This window comes from Pararge aegeria, chromosome 3, assembly GCF_905163445.1.
Source record: "Pararge aegeria chromosome 3, ilParAegt1.1, whole genome shotgun sequence".
Lineage (NCBI taxonomy): Eukaryota > Metazoa > Arthropoda > Insecta > Lepidoptera > Nymphalidae > Pararge > Pararge aegeria.
Window position 1 is genome coordinate 16,601,098 of NC_053182.1, and position 26,714 is coordinate 16,627,811.

Genomic DNA, 26,714 nt, shown 5'->3' on the forward strand with positions numbered 1-26,714 from the left:
TTATTTTGTACGCTATGCGCCTCGCGCGCGCTTTCTGTGCTGTCGCCTGTCTAGCGCCAATTGACCTAGAAGTTTGGCCGCTCATTACTAGATGGCGCTTTCATATATTTTTTACTTAGTGTTTTTTTAATTACAAAACTTTAATGGTCCTATCTAAAGGCTCTTTAAGACCCTGAGGGTAGGGTATGTACTGCTTATTTGCATATATGCAATGCACGCCACTGAGTATTTATTTACTCTTCTCTAAGTATTTATTATTGAATCATTTTTTTTTTATATATATTTATTATATGTGAACACATTACACTTTTAAACATTTGCTTTTCAATGCATTTACATTTGTGTTTATTAGTTTATGTTTTAGTATTTAGTTATTCGTATGTATGTTATATGGACCACTGTAATTCTAAGGTTGCCTGGCAGAGATCGCTACTAAACGATAAGGCCGGCTTTTGAAGTATATTTCTATCTTCGTGAATGCAATACACGAAGCACCAATAACAAAGCAACCAAACGATTATTCAACGCGAGTAGCACCGCGGAGCGCAGCTAGTAATCTCATAAATAAAATTCTGTATAAAATTCTTAAATTCATATAATTATTTTAATTAAATACGTACCTATAACTTAAAATTAAATATCACTAAATTGATTCTATTTATTCTCTAGGCGGTTAGTTCTTCTTCTTCTTTTGGTCGGGCAGCAAGCCCATCTCTTCTTGATGCTTTCGTATTAACTGCTCCTGTACATCGGGTAGGCAGGGGGAGTACCGACTGTATTCCATACTGAACTCACCCTTTCCTTGTGTCATAGATCTGAAAGCGAACATCATATTGATGAATGAATGAATGAAAAGATTAATGAACAAATGAATGAATGAATGAATGCATAAATGAATGAAAGAAGAAAGAAAGTACGAATGAATGAATGAGCGAATAAATGAACGAATGAATATTCTTTTTACACACAACAAAAAGGACATAAAAAGGAAAACTATAGCAAAACAACGTATACAATTTGGCGGCCTTATCGCTTCATAGCGATATCTTCAGGCAACCTATGGCGAATAAAATAAATACAGACAATAGGTAGATGGTGCATATCGTCGCAAGAAAGGCAGAATTACTGAAGCGCCAAAATAGGCATATTGAGTTATATAGATATTCGGAATCAGCGTTTTTTTCTGCGTCGATCAGTCTGGGTCATATAGCGATACGAGCACTATTTTGGCGTTTCAGTAAATGGAAAAAAAGGGGAATTTTTATCAGCCAGAGTTCTTAAACGACACTTTTTTGGCATTTTATTCGTGCCTGTCACCTAAGTAGTTTTGTTTTCCTGCAATAAATTAAAAGTAAATTTTAAGTAAATTTGGCATCCGGCTATTTAAAAGTTAATATTTTATAAGCATTTTTGAACTACTCGAAACAATCATAAAACTTGGTATAAGTAATTTTGAATTGAAGTATTTATAATAAGTAAGGCTTGTAAGAATATTAGTCTTTCCATTTTTATTCAGGAAGTGGCGTAGAAGTAATTTTGCCTTACTGTTATTGAGCAAGTTTTTGACTTTCAGTATCTTAGTACTATGAAGTAATATTTAAGCAAAAGTTATAGAAGTAAAAATATAAAGCTGGTCATTACGTCATTTACGTCGCTAAAGTAATAATATGAAATACTGCAATACTGCAAAACCTGATTATAACCCGCGCGTACGCCGCGTATCGGTAAGTCTGCTCGACAGAGTCACTGAGAGTACAGGTGTGTCGGTATTTGTTGCCGCTCAAATAGATCGAGAAAACAAGGGAATGTTGGTGATAGTAATGCAATAACGGACTCCTTTATCGGTAAGTTAGCTATTTATTAGTATGAAAATTATAATAATTTACATAAGAAGCAATAATTATTAGTAAAGTCACCTTCGTGACAACAAGTGACAAATGACATAAGAGAACCATACCAGGAACAAAATCTTACAGAAAAAGCAATACAAAAAGAATTAGACATTTTCAGAGAAATTGAACGACAACACGCAATTGAGGAGGCTTGTGAACATATCCGACGAGAACACTTTGAAGAGATGAACACGAGATCAAAATTTGTACAAATTGAACCTAAACAACTTGAACTGACAAACAGTAAAATTATAATGGAATATTACAACACTGAAACACCTGAGAGAGTACCAGACAAAATACTGAAGCGATGTGATAGTAAGCAGTTTTTTGAAACAGAAGAAAGCATAGGAGAAATTGTAAAAGTTACTAATGAAAATATAGAGTTTGAAAATGATGCTACAGATGGCATATTGTTATGTCTTCGAAACAACGTGGAGCACAACAACGACATAGATTTTAAATGCATGGAAGATTTCAAAGAAATAGATATTAATTTACAGGAAAATGAAAAAGTAACCGCTGAAATAAGTTTAATTAACATAGGAATACAGGAAGACCAAAATAGTTACGTAGGAGAGATTTGTAAAGATAAGAAAATACCTGAAATTAATGAAACAGTACAAAATGAATCGCATATAAGCGAAAACTCCAATTTGGATAATAAGTTAAGTGGAGATGAAAAAGAAGAGAAAAGAACTGACAATGATAAAAATAGTAACCAAGAGAAGCATGAAAATGTTACAAAAAATTATCATGATGAATACATAACAAATAAGCGGTTGAGACAACAAACAAGAAAGAAGTACGTAGACTTTTTGTCAGATAATGAAGATTTTGTATGGAGTTCTTCGTCATGGGAACATTCATCATCTGGATCGGTATCCGATGGTACGAAGAAAACTAAGAAAGGTAAGAAATCAAAGAAGAAAAATGAGAGATCTAAGAAGACTACGAAATCAAAGGTTCTAGAAGAGCAGAATGAAGTTTCTGAAGTTGAGGGTAGAAAAAAGAAGAAACAGAAGAACAAAAGAAAAGAAAACAAAGCAAAAAAAGATTCCGGGCATGAGTATGTAAATTCTCAAGGAAAAGTTATTCCAGCCAAAAAAATGAAACAAAATCCCTGTAATCCACAAAATTGCTCTAATGCATGTTATGAAATAACTGATGAAAAGAGAAAAGCTATATTCTTACATTTTTGGGGTTTATCGTCTGAAAGACGAAAAGATTGGTTGGTAAGCCATTCTATAAAGATGGGTGTAAAAAGAAAGCGAGCAGATACGGCTAAGCGTACCAACACTTTTAATTACTTTATTAACAATGGTGAAGGGCAAGCCCAGGTGTGTCAACAATTTTTGACTTGTACACTAGATCTCAAGCAAAAACCATTGTACAATACAGTAAACAACGCATCATTTGGTAGTGCAAAAGAAGATATGCGTGGAAAACACGAACCCCAAAATAAAACCCCAAATTTAGTTACCGAAAAGGTACGAACATACATAAAGGAATTACCAGCTTTGCCTTCACACTACTGCAGAAAAAATAGCACAAGAACATATTTGCTGACAGAATTTCGTAATATTTCAAATTTGTATAGAATTTATAAAGAGACTCAGATTGCAAATGGCAACGCCTACGCTGGAGAAAAACTTTTCAAAAAAATATTCAACACTGAATTTAACATTGGATTCCATTTCCCCCGCAAATATAAGTGTCTAAAATGTACACAATATGAGAATAATAAGAGTTTTGATGAAGAAGAAAAACGGAATAACTTAATTGACAAAGAAGAATCTGCTGAAAGGTTTAAAGCACATCAAAGTATTCATAATAAAGACAACAGTGTTTTATGCGCATCATTTGACCTTCAAAAGGTGTTGAACACGCCCTACGGTGAAAACATGATGCTGTATTATTCCCGCAAAGTGGCTGTCTATAATTTAACTTTCTATGAATCAGGCACTAGAAACGGGTTCTGCTACACATGGTCAGAAAATAATGGAAAAAGGGGTGCCAATGAGATATCATCAATTTTAGAGAAGTACATCAATAATGTAGATCTAAGGGGTACAGTGAAACATTTATTACTATATTGTGACTCATGTCCGGGGCAAAATAAAAATAAGATAGTATTAACATGTTTAAATGAAATACTTAAGAAGTGTAACACTCTTCTATCAATTCAAATAAATTATTTGCTCCCGGGGCATACCTATATGCCGGTTGACTCTATGCACTCCATTATAGATAAAAGCTTAAGAGGCATTATAGTGTGGGCACCATCGCAGTGGAGCACAATTTTTACTATGTCTAGGAAGTCACCAAGACCATTTGAAGTAGAGGTCCTTAATTATACTGATTTTAACAAATGGGACACAGTTGCTGAAAAATATTTCAAAGGTAATTTAGCCGGAAAAATTAGCAATTCGAGGACAGTAACATTTAAGAAATCGGTGGCAAATATGGCTTTTGTGAAATGCTCTATGAATCCGGATGCGCAAACAGAAAAAATCGAGATAGTGAAGAAAAATAACCTACAGCTTAAGCCATGCTACAAAGCAATGCTGCCCATTTGCAAAAAGAAATACACGGATCTGAACAAATTGTGCTCGAATAATGTGATACCAACTGTGTATCATACGGAATATCGAAGTATGAATAATGATCCCAAAGTTCAAAACTGCTTGGCTGAAACAGACGAGGAAGATGAAGTATTGGCGTAAGTTTGAAATGGATCCAACTCACCTTTTGCTATTTTATACTCTTTTTTCTTTAAATACCGTTGAAAAAGTTTATTAGTTATTGAAGATTGTTTTGATTGGAAATTTATTTAATTTATTTTATTTTTAAATGTCAAAGACTGAAAGAAACGTTGATTCTCATTTTTTATTTTAGTAGTTGATAATTATTTGTAATAGGGAGGTACTGAGATATCAATCTCTTAAGATTCTAAATATTGTTAACTAATTGTTCTTGCGAAAGAAGTTAAAGGCTCTGTTACTCAATGTAAGTTTATTATTTTTGCCGAAGAGGTAAATGGCTTTTTGTTTAAAAGGAGTAAAATTATAAAGTTAATTACTTAATAATAAGAATAATGGTAAAAATCAAACAAACATAGATTTAAAAAAATACGAATTAACAGCTGTGTCTTAATTTATTTCTCCTAACTATTTCCCTCTTACCTCAAATAGGAGGCCTTTGCCCAGCTATCTACCCAATTTAAGAGCTGAGCTCTGAACAGAGGAGGCAGCCCAGCTCTAGCCCATCTCAATGTCCTACTAATTTACGTAAGATTATCAAAAAAAAGATACGTATTTTCATAATCATAAGCAGTTGAGACTTTACTCTTACACATTAGTAATGGAGCATACGTTATTATTTAAGGTTCAAGTAACTTTAATTTTGACACTACAGTATTTAAGTAGCTCTTATTGTGTATTAAGTGAAGTTAAAAGTAGTTTTAAAGGTGTGATTAGACAAAAGTAATTATCTCTTACGCCTTTTTACTCGAAAAAACTGAAACAATAACCTACCTTTAAGGATTTTTAGTGATTCAACATAATGAGCCGATCACTTATTAAGTTGTTTTAACATGATGAAACCAGACTTGTAAAAGTCCTCTTAGTCATTTAAGATTACGAACATTACATTATTGATATAGATCCAGAAAATTTGTCGTTTTCCACTTTATATACGTAAGAGTAATAAGTAATTTTGATTGCTATAAATATTTAAATCAAATGGCGGTTAAGAGATTTTGCATTACTGTAAATTGAAGTCATTTTTACTTAAGCGCCACTATATCACAAACCAGCAGTCCAATTATTATGGTTTGTACTTGTGGACATAGAAAATTAAAAATTAATAAAAGTTAACCTTGACGTGATCGAAATTCGTGTGCTGGGAAAAAAGTTATGAGTTAAAAACGAAAAAAAAAAACTTAAAAGGGCTTTTTCTCGAAATGGTCATTTGGAGCTTCAGTAAATTTGCCTTTCCTGCGACGATATATACACATATAACCGTAAAAAATAATTTCATATACCCGAAAAAAATATTATATATTGGGTCGGAAAAAAAAATCATCATTTTGCAAAACCTCTTTTAGACAGCTGACATAACTTAGTTAGTAATTATTCATTCGTAGTGTTGACGAAACTTTTTTTTCTCTATGGACATCGCTTAAATCATTTAGGTGATGCTTAGGTTAAGTTGAAACGGGCATTAGAGTCTCTAGAAGGATCTAGAACTCACCTCAAATCCCCAGCATATCCGAACATATTGTTCAAAGGCACTTCGGCGTAAAGAGTGGTCCAGCCCTCTAAGCCCTCGGTACCGGTAACGATGCCGCCCCGTTTGTTGAGCTGCCCCAACACCGTGCCGTGGAATTCTTCAGGGATGGTAACTTCGACGAACATTATCGGCTCTAGGATCTGCCACGCTCCATCTTCGAAAACTATAAAGGAAGGCAGATTTCACATATTGAAAACTAGATATTATATACAACAGAAAAATTCTATTATAATGTTAAGGATTACTTAAACTATAAAAAAGCTTGGGTGTGAATTGCTCTAAATTCATAGCTTAATATTAATTTTGCTGTGAGATGGTGATAAAAAAAAATTACCCGGCTAAGTTTGTTGTGGGCTCTTCTTAGACCAGGGCGCGTTTGGAACCCTCCGTAGCTTTAGGTTTAAGTTGGCGAACGAAGTTATGACTTACATGAATAAACAAAATTTGAATTTTATATTAGGGATGATTACATTAACAAAGAATCAGTAAAATATTGTATTAAGCTAATGTGCATGTTTTATGAAAAAACGTATTTTCATTTGTATTCGAAGTGAGATTAGTATTTATTTTCAACAAATAAAACTGCAATCCGCCATGATAGGTGTAACGCCGAATGACATCACATCTATTTAAACATAATATTTTACCGCTTGACCTTCGAAAATTCCTGCATTTGTTATTTGCGTATATCAATACCACCCGCTAATCGGTTTCTACGCGCCATCGTACCGGAACGCTATATCGCTTAGTCGTACGACTTGTACGACCGAAACCTCTCACCACACCAAATTTATTATTTAGGTTGCCAGCATAAACAAATGACTTCGCTCTTCCATTATAATTAAAATAAACTTAAGATATTACTTAGTTGCAGTGGCGTGCACTTAATAGATGCACTAAAGCATTGCCTACCCTATTTTTTTTATAACTCGTATTGGAGAAGCATTTTCTATATAAACAGAATAAACATAAACTACCAGATAAACACCCAGACACTGAAAATCATTCATGTTCATCACACAAAAAAATTTACAGTTGTGGGAATCGAGCCCCACACCTTGGACGCCGAAAGCAGCGTCGCCTACTGCGCCAACCGGCTAAAATTAGTTTTTTTTTCCTTTTAAACCCTGTAAATAAAAAAACTGATTACCTTCTTTAACTGCCCCCTTCGCAGCTAAGAAGAAGGCCAATTCGCTGGAATCCACAATGTGATGCGCTCCGTCTTGTAGCCGGAATTTGACTCCAGATATTTTGTGTCCCGACAGATATCCTTTCTGGCAAGTGTCGATGAATCCTTTCTCTACGCCCGGAATGAATTGCTTTGGAACGTTCGTGCCTATTGTTTCGTCTACGAACTCTAGCACTGGAAGAATGTTATTCTATTATGTTATACCTAAATGAATACCAGAAATTCTCTGTACAACAAATAATGGTCAGTCTTACTTAAAATCTTATAAATATTAATCTATTTCACAGACTAGCTGTTGCCCGCAATTTTAACTGTTAGTTTTCTTTTGATAAACTCCTACGTCTGTTTCCAGGATACTTCTATCTACTTTCCAAGTTTAAGAATACTTAAGCTTTAAAGCTGTTCATATTTAACAAAGGGTTTTTTTTATCTACCCGGAAACGTTATCCTGTCCTGTTCCGGGATGAAAAGTACCGTATGTCCATCTCCTGATATACAACGTGTAACGGAATTACGAAATAATCTTGAAGGATGGATAGGTAAATTTTGTAAGGAATCGTGTAATAATATTTAATCAAAAGAACCATATTTATTTTCTCATACAAACGAATTCAAAACATTCTGAGTGTTTACTTATGACAACCCTATTGAAGATAAAAGACCTACACGTGCATAGTGCCTAAGCTACGCGAAACGGGCCTAATAAAGTGACAAATGTCACATGATTTTTATTTTGCCTGTGATGTTAAGGCTGTATCTTATTTCTTTCAGTAAAAACTTTTTTTCGGTTTCACAGATAACAGTTTCTCAAAAGCCTGTGAAGTATTATTTCGGTTTTCATTTACACGATTTATCTCATTACCTAATGAAATATACTTATGCATGTATATTTCACCTTGAACATTATTTTATAATTCGTTTAAACGTTCAATGTGATAATTTTATCCCTTGTCGGGGGATTTAATTATTATCTCGAGCAGGGCTAGCACGGGCAGGAGACAAAAATTATATCCCCCGATTATATCCCCTGTCATGGGATATATTTAACGTGTCCACCTGCTAAAGCACGGGAACATGGAACGGGAGAAGTTTATTACCGTTTATTATTACACATATATTATTTGGACATTATTTACATTTGTGCGCCAGTGCTCTGAGAGTTGACAAAGCTGTGGGAGTAGATACATTTTTATCCTTTAATAATTGAGAGAAGAGATAATTGTGTCCTGCCCATGCTATATGTATATATATATATACTTTTTTGTATAATAATAGTCGCTATGTAGCGATAAGGCCACCAAATTGTACTCTCTAGATATTTATTTATATCTTTGTAACTACTTTTTGTTTCTTTGGTGTACAATAAAAGTGTATTCATTCATTCATTCATTCATAGTTGCCTTATTACCTTATTGGCAATTATAACTACAACTCCAAAACACGCTTCAGCTCCAAAAGCAAATTAAAAAGTTTTTAGAGAGAAGGTAATCCAAGATAATAATTATGTTTCAATGTTTTGTTTTTTTATTGTTATTGAATTTTTGGTTATTGTTTTTTTTTAATTCTCAATTTTATTTTTATGTTTTAATTTAATTTCATTTTTTGTTATTATTACGTGTTGTTACATTCTTTTAATAGCCCCGGGGAGACGAATTGGGCAACTGTTATGTCTTCACGGGATGCGTTGCTAAAGAAATAAATAAATATATATACTTTTTGTATAGTAATAATTGCCTTACCAGTATACCTTCCCATTAATAAAATTAGTACAGCTTACTTGTGTTTTGGTCCGGAGGTAAAGGCTCCATTATACCAGTGACTCGTGCATATTGGCCCGCACCGCCGGACTGTTTCTTGTGTAGGTAGTCGAAAGTGCACGGCGACATCATAGTTTCCCTGTCATAAACGTCCACTGTTTTAAATGCTTTTGATAATATATAGTGAAGTGGAATGTTTATTGGCGATGGTTTGCTACTTACAATCAGGTGGGCCGTATACTAGGTCCGACAATAATTATGGAAAAAAAAAGGTGATTATAGAGTTACGCTGGCATATCCGAGGAGCTTTAGTATGCCAACTAAACAACGAGTGGCCGACAATACTGACGGCCGATTGGCGCAATCGACAGCAACCCCGCTTTCTGAGTCCAAGGCTGTGAGTTGGATTCCCACAACTGGAGAATGTTTGTGTAATGAACATGAATGTTTTTATATTATATAGCTTTAATGAAATTAATTGTAATTAATCAAATTCTGAATGTTATTAATTATTTTTAATTTAAGATTTGCATGCCTTTAAATGGGCTAAACATTGTTCTGTATAACTTTTTTTATTAACATCTATAATTTGACATGTTTTTTTGCAAATAAATGATTATGATAAAATGATTATGATTATGATCAGTGTCTGGGCACTGTCTAGATGGCGATGTGTATTGTCGTAGTATATTTATTTTTATTTATGTTAAACTAGATTTTATGGTATCCAAGAAATATTCATGTTTATGTTATAAATTACGCGTACTCTCTCACGTTTCGCTCCGACACCAGGACACGTAAAGGCAACATCTCCTGAGGATGCTCCTGCGTAAGTTACTTTGCAATCTTTATAATGTTTTATAATTCTATACATACACTTGGAGGTATTATCATCATATCAACTTAATACCGGCCCACTACAGCGAACGGGTCTCCTCTCACAATGAGAAGGGGTCCACTACCACTGGCCCAGTTCGGATTGGTGTACAGTGTAGAGAACATTATGCAGAAGTCTCAGGCATGCAGGTTTCCCCGCGATGTTTTCCTTCACCGCTGAAGCAGGTGATATTTTAATTGCTTAAAAGGGTGTTATCAATTTTATAAATTTAAAATGCATTTTGGAACCGACAATATTGGAACCTGCTACCTTGAGTTAGGAATAGGAAATAGGAATTTCTTACAACTCTACCTGAATGCGACTTTCGGTTTGCCCAACTCAACGGGGCAATTATATTCTCTCTCCATCCGTTGCGCGTAGATTTCCAAATGTAATTCGCCCATACCGGATGCAACTGTCTCTTTATTGTCACTGTCGTAGCGGAAGTGGAATGTGGGATCTTCTTTTGTGAACCTGTGAAGTCATAGATACAATTTTATACATTTTTTTTATTCCTCTACATCACAGAAAGCTGGTGCCAGCAGAATATATAATATAATTTTTTTTAACAATAGGCCAGCGCTTGACGACAATCATGCCCGGTAGAAAGCAATGATGAGGTCCAGGTTGGAGCACGCTTGCCTAGAAAAAGTCTATTCACTCTAGCCTTGAAGGTACTCGAATTATACGTGGCAGGAAACACAGTTGCCGGGAGGGCGTATATCCTAGTAACTTTTTTCTTTTTTTTGATTCCACTACAAGTTAGCCCTAGTCTGCAATCTCAAATGGTGGTAATATAATGCTGTTAATAGTTTTTGAGTGAGCCACTGCCATAGTTTTTACTGAAAGAAATCAGATACAGCCCTAACATCACATCAAAAAAGTAAAATCAAGTGACTCCTGTCACTTTATTAGGTACGCGTCGCCTAGCGTAGGTACTATGCACGTGACGGTCTTTTATGTTCAATAGGGTTGTCACAAGTAAACAATTAAAATGTTTTGAATTAGTTGGTATGGAAAAATTAATGTTCTTCTTTTGATTTAATATTTTTACAGGGGGACTCCTAATGAAATATACTTATGCACCCTTCAACAGTATTTCGTAATTCCGTTACACGTTGTATATCGCCAGCATTACTCTTCACATATCCATTCTTCATACAACTGTTTGATTGTTTAACTGTGACTTGTTTGTATTTGACAAGGTCATTAATTCATACATACCTGGCAACAGCCTTCGAGAAGTTATCCCTGTCCTTATTATTCTTTGGTTTAATAGCCATGGAGACCACTGGGTCCGGTACATGGATGGACTCCATGGACAGCTGCAGTTTAACGTCGTTGACGAACGTGTCACCCGACGCGCAATCTACGCCGAACAACGCGAAAATATCGCCCGCCAACACTTCGTTTACTTCTTCCATGTTGTTTGAGTGCATACGCACTAGGCGTGATATTTTCACCTGTAAAAATGTTGCCATAATAGAAACTTAAGTTCAAAAATAGCGGACTTTATACACCTGCGTCATCGTCATCATTATCAACGTTGAATGAAAAACATATAGAATCCTCATTCGTACATAGAGGGTATGCAGAGGGTATGCAGATGATATAAAATGCAGAAAATCTCCAGTACGAGTTATAAATACTTGAGGGTAGGCTTTTAATAACTCTTACAATGCCTATAGTTTTTTATAACTCTTACTGAAGATTTTCTTCATTTTATATCATCTGCATACCCTGTGCATGCCCTCTATGCACGCTTTTGCATTCAGCTATTATTGTATGAAGTGTGTTGTGTCCAAAAACAGTGTAAACGCCCCGCGCACGTCTCACTTTACACCCGCCGAATGTTGCTAGCTCAGAAAACTTTTTCCCATTTTCCCATTTTATGGTGAACGTTTTGAACATTCGAGGTAAAATATTTACTCTCAATTGCTAAATGTTCGAGAAACCATTCTAAAGTGGAGGGGTTTTTGATGCTTTGATGGTTTTTGATCAATATTAGTCGTGTACACGGTTTATGTATGCTCTTAATTCTGTGATTATTAACATGTTACCGGCCCACTACAGAGCACGGGTATCCCTCAGAATTAGAAGGGTTTAGGGCAGGGCTTTCAAACCTGAGCGCCTGGGTTTGCTTTCTAATAAAGTCGAAGGCCTCCCTGCCCGAGCGGAAAGTGTGGTTAAGTGTAATTTGGGAATTTATAATTTCAACATTTTCTCTGCTCTGGAGGCTTCGGCCGTGGCTAAATTTCACCCTACCGACAAAGATGTGCCTAAGCGTGCCGCTAAATGTCTCGTAGAAACCGAATAGGGGTTTAATTTAACTGCCATACCCCTAGCAGGTTAGCCCGCTACCGTCATAGACTGCATCATCAGGTGAGATTGCAGTCAAGGGTTAACTTAAAGCTAACTATCCGTATAAAACAAGTTTCGGATGTATGTTCGCAGGACCGCATCTATTTATGTATTTAACAGACCGTGAAGAATTTGACTATAAAAGTATATAAAATTAACATAAGTAACAAAATTAACTCATTGCCTTATTCCATTAGTGAAGGTAGCCTGGATGAGATAACTTTTAGTGATAAGGCCACCTTTGCAATAATTATATATAAGTAAGTGTGTGTTTTCTTTGTAATGCAATAAGGTTTTTTAAATAAAATTAAATAAATAAAAAAAATTAAATAAAAAAGAGTTTTTCTCACCTTTCGACCTGTACGAGCATTGAATATGTTATCCCCCCTCTTCAAAATGCCCTGGTAACATCTCAAATAAGTCAGCTGTCCAAACTTACTTAACTCCAACTTAAATGCGAGCCCTACAAAAGGCTTTGAACCGTCCCTAGAAGGATCTAGAACTATTGTTTCGCCTTCTGAGCCCTTCCTTTCACCCAAAATGGCTGTGTTCTCAACTTCACCTGGATGTGGCAAGTAATCTAGCACAGCATTTAGTAAAGGTTGCACCCCCTTGTTCTTGAGTGCAGTGCCCAATAGGATTGGTGTAAATAAACGCTGTAACGTTGATCGCCTTATCGCCTGTTTTATTTCTGCGACGGTCGGGGTTTTCTCTTCGAGAAACATCTCACCTGGAAGGAACGATTGGCGTTGTTTATATCATCGATGTCTATTGATAGATTGATAACAGACTGAGATCCACTGCTGGAAATAGTTTACTTCTTATATTGGTGTGTATATAATAAACGTATGTAATGGTGCACATAGAAAACGGGGTCGACCAAAGGTATGATGGACAGATGAATTAGAGAGTGTGGCTGGCGAGAACTGGCTCGAAAGAGCGCTAAACAGAGCAGAAAATGGAGGAGGCCTTTACCCACAAGGGGTCCTTGGTTTTATAACTCAATTTGTCAAAAAAAAAAAAAATTTTTATTTCACGTAACAATTTTGCAAAAGCTCATATCTATTTTCTATCTACTTCTTATCTATTTTTATATTTACTGTTTATATTTTCAATCAAGGAATAATAAAAGGCTTTTTTATTTTTATTTATTTTATTTATTTATTTTTTAATGGTGCAATTAAAAATCTACTGTCCCTGATTTAGGTAAAAACCTGTATTACAAGCGACATTGCTCTGCTTAAATTGTTGTCTCGATGATTGAGTGTATTATTGTGCGTGTGTGAGTTTGCGTCGCGTAGGTACTTGTTCTCGCGTATATGTTTGCTTCTACAAGATAATTATAATATTAAATTATGTATACATATATAATTTTTTTTGCAGGTGTTGCAGGTTTGTAGTTATCTTGTTCAAGACAGTATTGCGCACCTGGATACAAATCTAGCGGGCGGAAATACGCGGACAGCGGTATAACTTCGACCGCTACCGACTTGCGGGGTTTGGGGGGAAACAACGCGCCGAGCGGCTACTTACGAACGTTACGTATATTGCGCGTCTTACCTTCATACGCATAGCAATATGTAACCTTTGTGAACTGTGTTACCTAGTATTTCTACAATAAACGAATCTATTAATCCAGTGCTACTATTATTTGGACAGCCAGAGCTCCCTGGAACCTAAGTAGGGTACTGGCTCCTCCAATCTTGTAAGAAGTTCCAAATTCCACGGTCTTAGCCCGCTATATGACTATGAGCCTTCATATCAGGCCTATAGTAACCGACCACGGCAACTATTCTAAGACTTTGGTCATACATACATTTCGAACATATAAATAATAAATATACTACGACAATCACTGCACATATCGCCATCTAGCCCCAAAGTAAGTGTAGCTTGTGTTATGGGTACTTAGATGACTGATGAATATTTTAATCAATAATATACATAAATACTTAAAATACACAGATAAACACCCAGACACTGAAAAACATTCATGTATCAAAGAAATATTTTCCAGTTGTGGGAATCGAACCCACGGTCTTAGACTCAGAAAGCAGGGTCGCTGCCCACTGCGCTATTACCCCTTATTTTAACAAGTAGAGTATCTATGTAAAATATTTCATATTTCGCAAACTATAGAATTAAATATTAATCGCAGAACAATAACTGTTCGTTTTAATGTAAACAACTACAGGCCGAGAGCTTCATTTTTGCTGGTATTTTTTATTTTACTCTATATACTCGTCTAGAATTTCGAGTGTACACATGTCAACATCTATATCTATATCATTGTTCTTGCTCATGTTAATTTATAGGCCCACCTGTTGAGAAATTCTGCTGAGGTCATTAAGTATTGCATTAAGGTCTCCCGGTATCTCAGCCAATATAAATAAATAAATAATAAATAAATATACTAAGACAATACATTACACACACCTCGCCATCTAGCCCCAAAGTAAGCGTAGCTTGTGTTATGGGTACTAAGATAGCTGATGAATATTTTTTTTTGTAAATAAAATACACATAAATACTTATAATATACAGATAAACACCCAGACACTGAAAAATATACATGTTCATCACACATTTTCCAGTTGTGGGAATCGAACCCACGGCCTTCGACTCAGAAAGCAGAGTCGCTACCCACTGCGCCATCCGGCCGTCACTACATACATCATACATCATTGGCAAATTTTAGTTAAGTGATATCCCTAGCATCAATTACAAAAATAGAAATGGTCTACATAGCTCAGCAAATTTTAAATGACATACAAAATAATTACCTAAAGTCTCATCAACATTCGACAGCTGTTCAATAAGCTCATGTCTCCGCTCTTTGACCTCAGCCCTATTGTTCTGAGGTACTTCATCGAACCGCATAATTTCGCCGTAATCGCCATCAAAGTACACAGCACGCTCTTCAACAAGGTCCAATATCCCTTGGCATTCTTTCTCTAAGCCGATTGGTAGGTGGAGGAATGCCGCGTTATGTTTCATCTTGGAACGCATCTGTTTTAAAACTCTGAAATAGGTACATAGCTGAAATATAACAGTAACTTTAAGAATTTACTTTACCCGCCCACTACAGGGTCTCCTTCCACAACGAGAAGGACTTAATGTCATAGTCCACCACACTGGCCCAGTGTAGATTGGTGGACTCCACACGCCTTTGACATCATTATGGAGAACTCCCAGGTATGCAGATGTTCTCACGATGTTTTCCTTCACCGTAGAAGCAAGTTATATTACTCATACATTTTATATAGATTTTTTTGGAACCAACAGTATTGGAGCTTAAGTTAAGCTATTTTATTTGTTAGGTGCGTGCTGGCCCGCAACTAGCCCGCCTTCCTAACGCCGCTAAAGAAGTATAACTTCAATAGACCCAATAGCACAATATGACACTGATTTATCTTGCATCTTGGACATAAGATACTTCTGTCCTTGTCTGGTATTATAGCAAACGGATTTTTAAATTACCCCTGCACATGTTGTCAATTCACAAATAACAACTAGTCCATGACATTGATATACATATTATGTTTATGTAAGTTTATTTATTTTACTCTCTACCTTATTATTGGCTTTGCAATACCTTAAAAAGATCACTTCTAGTGATAAGGCCGCCTTTGCACAATAATAAATAGTACTTAGACTATTTATTTTTTCCTTGTGTTATTTCTTTTGTGTTCTGTTGCAATAAGATTTTTTGCTTTCTATTCCATTCTTTTTAAACACGGCCGCTATAAAATACACTTCAAAAAATCGCTCACCTCTCTGGATTAGCGCCCAGTCTATCCAGCTTGTTAATAAAGCCCAAACAGGGTACATTATACCTCTTCATCTGCCTATTCACAGTTAATGTTTGACTTTGGACTCCTCCAACTGCACATAGAACTAAAACAGCACCATCTAAAACCCTTAAAGCCCTCTCTACCTCAACTGTGAAGTCTACGTGACCAGGTGTGTCTATGATGTTGATATTGTGTTCCTTCCATATAGTATATGTAGCGGCCGATTGTATTGTGATACCTCTTTGCCTCTCTAGTTCCATTGAATCCATGACTGCTCCAACATTGTCTTTGCCTCTTACCTGTTGAAATAAATTACCAACACACTTAATTAATTCAATTGTGTCAGTACTTCTGTACAACTATTTAAGATGGAACTATTTGGTTCTTAACGGAAAAAAACCAAGTGTATAAAATTCACTTCACCTAATGTTAAACACGTGAAAACCATTGTACTACTTAATAATGAGGAACTGAAACTGGAGGATATGACAGTTTTTCTAGGAATAACATTAGATTCTAAACTTCAATGGGGCTCTCATGTAAATAATTTATCGAACAGGCTTAGTTCTGCTGCCTATGCGGTAAAGAAGATACGCCATATGACCAACGTAGAAACTGCTAGACTGGTATATTTTAGTTACTTTGACTTTGACTTTTTGATGCTGAGTATTATCAATCCATGACCAGCCAAGTGCAGGGTACAGGTCTCCTCTCTGAAGATGAAGGTTTAGGATGGTAGTTCACCATCCTGGCAAAGTGCAGATTGTTAGATTGCACAAGTCTTTATTAACATTATAGAAAACATGACATCTCAAACAATTCACACATACCGGTTTCCTAACAAATTTTTCCTTTACTATAAAAAAAAGCAAGTGATATTTTATTTGCTTAAAATATTGAAACACACATGACTCCGAAAGTTAGAGGTGCCTGCCGGGAATCAAACTTGGTATCCCAAAAAGCCTCTCCAAAAAAGACTCTACCTGCTTCACATGAGGTTCAAACAACAAATACTATTATTAAATATATGAAGTTATAAATAGCAAATGAAAGATATGTTTTTCTTAAAAATACTTGTGATAAATTCAGATAGTTCTTCTGATTAAGTAAAATAAGTTTGTTTTGTTATTCTTGATATAAAAATAACAAAGTTACCTAAAACTTTTGGCCAAACTAAAAGTACGATACTTGCTGGCTCAACCACTAACACTGATATTTTTCACATTTGTAACTTAATATTGCAGATAGATCCATTTTATCCCAGAACAGCACAGGATTTATTCTAGGAAAACAAACAATTCCGACTAATGATAGATTTTAGCTAAAGTATATTATTACTCAGTCTGCAGATTGCACCAAAACCATGGACATATGTCTAGAAATTTCATTCCTCAACATAGGTTCTCTTAGGGATTTCTATCTTGTTGGTATCTTGGACTAGTGTTATGTTGTCTGTGCACACAAACAAGAGAAAGAAATGAAGTCAGTAAAATACTCACTTCGTGCATTTGGTCTATTCTGCCAGTATAGAACAATATTCTTTCAGTGAGTGTAGTTTTTCCTGAGTCAATGTGAGCTGATATACCAATGTTTCTGATTTTTTCCAATGGTTTGTGCTCTGCATATGTGACATGTGAGGCATAATTCTGAAAAATGAAGTTGTTTTTTTATAAAATCTTTAGCATATACATAAACATACAGATCTTCTGTTCCTGGGCGTCTCCAGACTTGGTTCGCCGAAGGTATATCTCTTTTTATACAATCTTATTATACTTCTCCGGTATTTGAGTTCCTTTAAGAATACGAGAAGACACTCATCTATATGATAAAATATAAAGCAAAATTGGGTAAATACCCGTCACTCGTCAATACCAAGCTATTCATATAACTTTCTTATATTGCACCAAGCAGTTTCATCAGTTACAAAAACATTTCCAGATTATTATATTTGAATTACGTAAAATATACTCGAGGATTTAATACAGATTTAAAACTATATATTATTACCTTATTTACTTCAATTTGGAATTTACTTGATTTCTTAACTATGTTTGATAGACTACGTATTCTGTACATATTTAAAATCGTCATTTTACGGCTTTATTCTTAATTAATTACAAGATAATTTCCCCTCTTCTAAACTTCTCAATTTTTTAGGTTATAGCTGGCCAGTGGCCATCAATTGACTAATGTCACAATATGTATTTGACATTTGGGGGTAGACACTCAGCTGTCACAATGACATGTGATGTGATTCTTGTCTATGGTTAGAAACTGTTGTAAAAGCAACGTAAACCACATACACTCTCGGAAACACATAATAATATAACGGGTTCAATAACGATGTCCTTCTTTGCAATAAACAAATTTGAAATGACTTGTAGACTTGAAACTTTAATTCAGTTTAGTGTTTGCTATACATCGTAGTTTACCTCGAGATTATAATTTCTAAAAAATCGATGATCCATTCACCATCAATTTATTTCGTACTGGATAAATAAAATTACATCCATACATTGCACGAATGTGGGGGTAGAATATGCTTTGTCTAATTTAGGATGAAAATTTTGGCTGGTGCACGCCTCATAAGATTTCAGATCAATAAAATACAGATAATGTCCTACTTCATTGATGGGTAGGTACCGCCTACTTAGTAATGCCACTCATAACGAACTATCGAAATTGATTTAGAAATAATATAAATCGAACATTCAATCAACAGAATTATCTACTAATGTTGTGTTAGAGCCTCTGATGGTGAGACAATTTGTGAATTGTTTAATAGTCATTTTAATTCGGTTTTTGACAAAAATAAGGACTCCCCTAGGGATACTCAGTCTTTAACTTCGTTCACTTCAATATTTGTTAATTCTGTTTCCTTCAGTGTGCCCCTAGTAGCTTCGTATTTAAAAAAATTAGATATTAGTAAGGGAGCAGGACCCGATTGTATTCCTCCTATATTTTTGAAAAGTTGTTGCTATCAGCTGGCGTATCCCTTAGTATTATTATTTAGACAGTCCTTAGGGCAGGGCAAAATGCCTATGGTATGGAAAAAGTCATTTATTACTCCTATCTTCAAATGTGGTGACAAGCACAATATTAGTAACTATCGTCCTATTTCAAAGTTGAGTACTATTCCCAAATTATTCGAGAAAATTATATATGATACCCTTTTTCGTATTATTCGACCAATTATTATACAGGAACAACATGGGTTCGTTACACGGAAGTCTACAGAAAGCAATCTCTGTGAATTCCTCGACTATGTCTACAGAGCCATGGATGCCGGGGTTCAGGTTGATGCTGTGTATACCGACTATTCTAAAGCATTTGATAAAATATCGCATGAAATTCTCATACAGAAGCTCGATAAAATTGGTATACATGGTGACCTGTTACGATGGCTTGCATCTTACCTTAGGGATCGTACCCAGGCTGTAGCTATAAAAGGATACTGTTCCTCATTCCTGCCAGTCTCCTCTGGTGTCCCTCAAGGCTCACATCTTGGTCCGTTGCTATTCAACATCTTTATCAATGACGTTATTTCTTGTTTTAAAAATTCAAAGGTTTTGCTTTTTGCAGATGACATGAAAATTTATAGGTCTATCAATACACTTCATGATTGTAAACTCCTACAAGAAGATCTTTTTAGATTGAATACGTATTGTAAAGTCAACCTTCTTGATATTAATGTCAAGAAGTGTAATGTTATTACTTTTACCAGAAAGAAAAATCATATAATTAGTGATTATTACCTAAGCAATAGCTTGCTTGTTAGAGTGGATGAGCTGCGTGACCTGGGTGTACAACTTGATAGCAAGCTCTTGTTCAGGTCGCACATAAATATAATTACTAATAGGGCATTTGGAATGCTTGGTTTTATCATGCGTGTTACTAAGGATTTTAAGAAGACGTCAACTCTGGTTCTTTTATTTAATGCCTTGATACGTTCTATTCTTGAATACTGTTCAGCATGCTGGAATCCGCAGTATAACGTGTACATTGATGCAATTGAAAGGATTTATAGTAAATTTCTACGTTATATTAAACGTCGTAATTTACTATGTGATCACAGTATATCTGCAACTGAAATTACTTTAGAAAAAAGACGCGATTTAAGAGATCAAATGTTGTTATATAAAATAATACATAATTTAGTTGACTCCCCTCTTCTTCTAAGTAATATCGATTTTGCATGTCGTAGGTTAAATGCAAGGCGTAAACCTCCCTTTGCGTGGGCTAGATGGAAGACAAGGTATTCGGCAAATAACTTTTTATCTCGTGCGTGCAATGCTTTTAACAACAAATATTGTGAGACGGACATTTTTCATGTCAAAATTGGCACGTTTAGAAAATTTATTTTGACAAAATAAGTACTATAGCTTTAAAGTTTTTGTTTTTCATTTTTGTTTTACTTACATTATTATTATTTTTTCTTTTTTTTTGTATAATAATTGCTTGCTAGGTACTTACTCCTAAGCAATTGTGGTTAATGTTATCGTGTTATATGTATAACCAAGTTGTGGAAACTTTATTGGTCTATGTGATACAAAAATACGGCATTACTTTTATGTATAATTATACTGTTTGTTTCCCTTGAAAAGCTAATAAATAAAAAAAAAAAAAAAAAAATATTATTTTTTTAAAGTATTAAAGTTATTTGCAACTATCTATCACGCTTTTACTTGTTATAAATAACTATTAGATATATAGTTCATTATTTTAGTTTCAAAATAAGAAAACATTACACATGACAATTGCCAGTGCCGTAGCTTGCAAAATTCACAGATGGGAATGATTTGTATCGTAAATTATAATCGGACTTTACACCATTGCCATGAAGCTATCGATTCCAAATTCTATCAAAATTCATTGTCCTTAACAATTATACTTTACCTCATCCCTAGTATGATCTGTCAAATTAATTATCATCCTAAATTAGAAAAAGCATATGCTTTTTTTTTTAAATTTGATTTTATCTTTGTCCATTAAAATTATCAATAAAGTAAAAAAAAAAGTCTCGTGGGAGTGTAGATGTTCATAATAATATCATAGACAAAATATACAGTATAGAAGTGCTACAAAATGAGTCACATATGAAAATATTTTCGATCTCTGTTTCTGACAAGGAAATGACAGTTGTATTGGTGTATCGATAACTTCATGGCATTAAATTGTCAGTTTTGTTTCGGTTTTGTTAGATTATGGCCGTGTTAGGCCCAAATGTGAGTGTAAATATGAACGGGCATAGTAATATTCATAGTCAGTTAACAAAATCTCTGGAAAGAATTTTGGAGGATGCTTATTTGAGTGGTGAATTAAAATTGAGCGGCCGTAAGTTGCGGGAGTTCCCGAAACCAGTGAAATATGATTTGAGTGATACAGTTGTGGCTGGTAAGTTTGAATTTATAAATAAATCGCGCTGCATTTGTATGAGGTTTATGTTCCAAACGACATTTTAGATGTGTTTTATGTCATCTCCTAACCATTACAGAGTGTTGGTGGATGTTATTTTTGTTTATTTACCGGCGGTAAGCGTCTCTGTCGCCCGGCGTGGTTGTCACATCGATCGGAAAAGATTAAGTTCATAACTTCACGGTAAGCGATTTCGGTCGTGAATCATTCATAAAACCTCATCTTTTCTCGACAGGACGAGCTTAGACCCTGGTTATTTTACAATACAATTTAGCCAAATCGAATTAAACATTAAGTACAACCTATTTAAGTTTTGATCAAACTTTCTAAATTTATTACAACAACTGAGTTAAGACTCGGATATCGTATTGCGAGCTTTTAAACTGAAACGTATTCCTGAACAGGTTCTGCAGTTAACATATAGGTAACATATAGCAGTATTAAAACGGCTTCACCTGCGCATTTCGTCGAAAACAACTTGAATGAAAGAAAATAGTAGCTTTAATGTTTTTTGACAATACAAGAGGTATTGTATTACCACTGGTTGTTTTTACAACATTTTTATTGGTTCGAAGTTTTTTTTATCCTATAGGAATTCTATATTTTCCAAGGGCTAAAAGTTTTAAATGTGCAAGCAAGTAAATAGTAAACAATAATGCTGACAACTAAACAAACTTAATTTTATTACATTCTGGTAAGTTAATTCAAAAACTAGTGATAAAGACTAAGAGGGCGCCGGGAGGTATCTTTACATTGTTCGAGTTTATACTTTTACCCACTTTAAAAATACTTGTAACACATAGTTAATAATCTATTTAGGAACTCATTAAATGTTTATTATGTTTATTATACATTAAAGAATTATTATAATATTATGAATTATATAAAGAAAATCATTACTATCTAAGCAATTCAATATCAATAAATCTTGTAGTGACCACACAACATGAATTATGATATAGTGCAGGTAATAGGTATTCTGGTGTCAATCGCTAACATAAGCTTTTGACCTATGAATTGGTATACTTTTGCATAACTTTAGTACAGTATAGATTGGTATGGCATACCTATTTAATTAAGTTTTTTTTTATCCTTAATTAATTTTTTAAATAAAAATCTCCAAAACTTCAGTGTTTGAGGGAATTATGCTTGCTTAGTTAACTTTACCATGGTACGTTTTACTTAACTTTAAATTACCTGTCTGTAACCTCCCCTGATATTAAAAAAACATCCTTGAAAGAGGCTTTTAGTACCCTTCAGGGAAGGATCAAAGGGGAAGCTATACACTGATATGTAGGGAAGATACATGTTATTGCAGCCTTACTTCTTTTTATCTTATTGGAATAGAAAGAGATAGGGGGATGGCTTTCAAAAGTGCCTCGTATGTATAAATTTCAAGAGTCCTTGTAAGCCTGTGTAATGAAGTGTCTTCAGTCTGTTTTTAATTTTTATCATTTTTGTTTAGGTGTGGTATAAAATTATGGCAGCCTAATATAGGACTTTCTGGAAGTGGTTCAGTTAAATAGAATATTTTTCCTTTCGGTTACAGTATGAAAAAAATCATATCATATTATATTTAAATGTAGTAATGGTTGCTGGATCTAGATGGTTTAACTAGTATAGATAACAGGAAATTCATCTCAGCAGCCACAACCACTCTGCCAAGAGTGCACAACTAAGAAGAAGAAGAATAACAGGATAATTTGGGAATGTGTTTTATAACTTAGACTTTGTATACTGTATTAGACTTTGTATCCCTGTATTCAGTATATAAAGTTTCATATAATATATAAACTTACACTTTCTTACAAATTTTTTCACCTTAAAATAGGCAAATAAAGTTGGGTACTTATTGAGATGAAAACAAGGACCCAAAGCTTAAGAAAGATTTTTAGGCACAATAAAAAAATATAGCACATAAACTTTTTAGTAATTGGTATAAGAAATAAATATAGGGCAGATTATGTTAGTTAACCTAATGTCATTGACACTGGGTTATATTGACTTGAAGCCAATTTAAAACAATATATTTTTGTCTACCCTGATCAAATGATTTTTGGGTTTAGCTCAATAGTTAGTATAGCGAAATATAGCTCCCCTTTTCCAGTGCTCACAGCACAGCAAGATACAAGTGCAGTGCAATGTAAACAGTTTAATTATACTCCAAATAATTGCAGAGTCTAGTGATTGTTTAAATATATTTTAATAGTAATAAAATAACGCTAAGGCCATATATTTCCTAATAAACATTGGTTTTACACAAGTATTTACAAACTCAAGTTGGTTTATGTGTTATTGAAGGAAAGTTTAAATGAACAAATATATTTTTGTTAAACCAAAAGCATTAAGATGATCTAATATTGGGTCATATTAATACTTACACAAAATCCAGTTTACTCATAAATATTATCATATCATAGGTGCAGAGTTAACAAGGGCACATAATACAGCTAGCCACAAATCCATTAGCCCTGTTGTGGCACTCCCAAATTAATTAGGCCACCATCCTCAGCATGACGGTTATTAATTTAATATCAATTCGATACCGCCCGCCTCAGCCATAAGACATTATTTCTGGTAAACACTTGGATCACCATGAGACGGTGAAACTATTAAGATGGTGTAGGTAATTCATAGAATGCACACAAGGAAAGTTTTTTATGTCCTTATAAAAAATACCTTATTCATTTGTAATTCAGAAGTTTTTGTAATACAAAGTTTGATTCAAGATTGTTTAATTTCTAAAATTCATAACACTCCTGCGGTTTCACCCGCGTTTTATTAAAACTAAATTTGATTATATATTTATAAACGGCCACCGATACACTGCGTCACATCGCCCGCCCAGAAAAGTACTTCGTGGCTGCACGTTCACAGTCAAATAATATTTACGTAAAAAAATCTTTATATATTTTTGCTTAATGACATATAAAGCGTTCATATTGCGTTTCCTGAGATACCAGACTATTTCTTAGTTAAGGGACATCAAAGTATGTTCTTAAGTAACTCATTTCAACATAATGTAGCTTTATGCAACGATGGAGAAGTAGGTTATCAAAAGAAAGAATTATCTGTCGAATGTGCGTTGAAACTTAGTATCATCATCATATCAACCCATTACCGGCCCACTGAACGGTACGGGTTCCTCCTTCCACATTGAGGAGGGGTAGTAAGGCCGTAGTCCACATTGGTGGACTCCACACACCTTTGAGAACAATAAGGAGAACTCTCAGGCATGCAGGTTTCCTCCCGAGGTTTTCCTTCACCATGGGGTGATATTTTAATTGCTTCAAACGCACATAACTGAGCAAAGTTTTAGTTTTAGAGTTTGCTGGGATTCGAATTCGGCCCCCCGAAAGTGGAGTCGAAGTTCTACCCACTGCGTTATCACCGCTTCTAACATTAGCTTATAAATACTTAATACTTAATAACTTTTTCGTATTCCTTTTTAAGTTTCAAATTAACTATCATTTCGAATTCCTATTTAATGAAGTCTAACGCAATTCACTAAATTTGGTGTCAATAATTCCAATATCAATAAGTAAACAACAAGATGTTATGTTTTATAATACTCAAAATGATGCCACTTTATCAGACCCAGATTCTACTAAAAACGATGATATGATATTTTTTATCTTTAAAATACAACCGGCGCTTTCAAATGTATAATATTTCTTTTAGGCATAAGAAAACAAAAGCTTCTATTCACTGGCTATATTCGGCGTTTATTATTATGGCCGGCAGCTATAAAAATGTGGCTCTTAAAATGGTTTTATTTACTTTTGCATAACTCCTCCATCTGCTTCTAAAATAGGCACCATTTTAGAATTTTGACTATAAGCTTTTGATGACTAGTGGTTTTCCGTGACGTCGTCCACGTATAATTTTGGATAAGGTTAAAAGTCTGGGTTTGATACAGTAACTTTTCCAGCAAGTTGCCAGCTGTAGGCTTATTTTGTACCTTAGTGGATTTTAAACAACGTTTCCTCAATTGCCAACCGAGATACTCATAATACAAGCAAGTTTTTAAAGTTATTTCATAATCACCAAGATGAAAAATAGGCCTTCTGGTCGTCTTCATACAACACGCATAATTTCAGCAACTGTCAGAAAAGTTACCGAATATCAGGCCTTGTAGTTCTCAGAGTTCATAAGCATACTACGTAGAAAAACCATATACTTACAACTTCATTTCATCATATAATTTATGCTCGCATTATTTTTCGCCACCACTTAGCGCTTCAACTTCACTTGAAAGTACATTTGCATGTTTTTGCACTAAACCTCTTGTGGGGCTCTATATATTATAATGGTATCCTGATAATTATGATGGGAGAAAATGTATGCAGATACTTAGTCTATGACTGCTCTTTAGATTTAATGTATTTTCGAAAACAGAATGTATCATACATGTCACACATCTGCGCACTGAGCGCTTGAGTGCAACGAAACGATCCCTAAATGTTTAAATATAAGTTAACCATGGAACACGTCACACTAATTGGGTGGTTGCAGCGGACCGACTCCTGAAAGGTGCAAAAGTCAGCTAGCTATAGGAGTAACGTTGCTGCAGATATATATATCATCGCGTATCGCAAGGATCGCAGGACGTTTAACACTCACTTGGCATCCATATACAATTGACAGCTTTAAATTTGCCACCTTTTGAACAGCCAAATGTGACAAACGAGTGTCTAAGTGAGGCGGGACGGCGGGTCGTTAAAAAATGCCAAACTTTCAAAAACATGTCTTTAAGTTGGAGGAACAAGACGATTTGTGCTGACCTCACACAGTGTGGGATAATAGCAGACAGAAGGAGAGCAGGCCTTTTAGTACCTACCACTCCTAAGAATAGCGTCGCGCCTGCAGTAACGCGTTTTTGTGACGTCGCGCTACACGTCGCTTTGTCGCTGTTAAAGCTAAAACTAAAACACAATGTTATAACGTGTGTTATACAGTTTGTTTTAGCTGTAGTATGGGCACTGCATTCAATAACTAGATTAACCTTTGTAGATAAATGGTACATACCTACCTATCTAGATAAATCTCCTAAAACAAACTGAGCTTGCTAGCTCAACTGCAATGCGCCACGTTATATCGCGATGAAATTAAATTTAAACGTTCACATAGTTAGAC

The 26,714-nt window shown here is 34.8% G+C and overlaps 2 protein-coding genes across 5 annotated transcripts in view; one reads left to right on the top strand and one right to left on the bottom strand.

Annotated features, from left to right (window-relative positions):
• Positions 1 to 584: 584 nt before the first annotated feature.
• On the bottom strand, positions 585 to 18,339 carry LOC120637234 (elongation factor G, mitochondrial). Its single transcript, XM_039908957.1, has 11 exons — positions 18,171 to 18,339; positions 17,663 to 17,809; positions 16,143 to 16,462; positions 15,153 to 15,391; positions 12,720 to 13,099; positions 11,233 to 11,471; positions 10,321 to 10,482; positions 9,152 to 9,270; positions 7,336 to 7,548; positions 6,147 to 6,348; positions 585 to 815 (listed from the first exon to the last, which is right to left on the bottom strand). The coding sequence occupies exons 1-11, from the start codon at positions 18,252 to 18,254 to the stop codon at positions 674 to 676; spliced, it is 2,247 nt and encodes a 748-aa protein (XP_039764891.1). The 5' UTR covers positions 18,255 to 18,339; the 3' UTR covers positions 585 to 673.
• A 3,026-nt stretch (positions 18,340 to 21,365) lies between these two features.
• LOC120637242 (leucine-rich repeat and calponin homology domain-containing protein) overlaps positions 21,366 to 26,714 on the top strand; it is a 75,875-nt gene continuing 70,526 nt past the window's right edge. For all 4 annotated transcript variants that reach the window (XM_039908972.1, XM_039908968.1, XM_039908970.1 and 1 more), the window contains exon 1: positions 21,366 to 21,557. In XM_039908972.1, the coding sequence (XP_039764906.1) occupies positions 21,368 to 21,557 (190 nt within the window). In that variant the 5' untranslated portion in view covers positions 21,366 to 21,367. The remainder of the gene's footprint in view (positions 21,558 to 26,714) is intronic.

Bases quoted from the DNA above. Each gene is read 5' to 3' on its own strand.
- LOC120637234 (XM_039908957.1), bottom strand. From the start codon at position 18,254: ATGACGATTTTAAATATGTACAGAATACGTAGTCTATCAAACATAGTT. The intron at 11,472-12,719 runs GTGAGAAAAACT...ACATTTTTACAG, and splicing joins ATGCTCGTACAGGTCGAAAG to GTGAAAATATCACGCCTAGT. The intron at 816-6,146 runs GTGAGTTCTAGA...GTTCGCTTTCAG, and splicing joins GGATATGCTGGGGATTTGAG to ATCTATGACACAAGGAAAGG.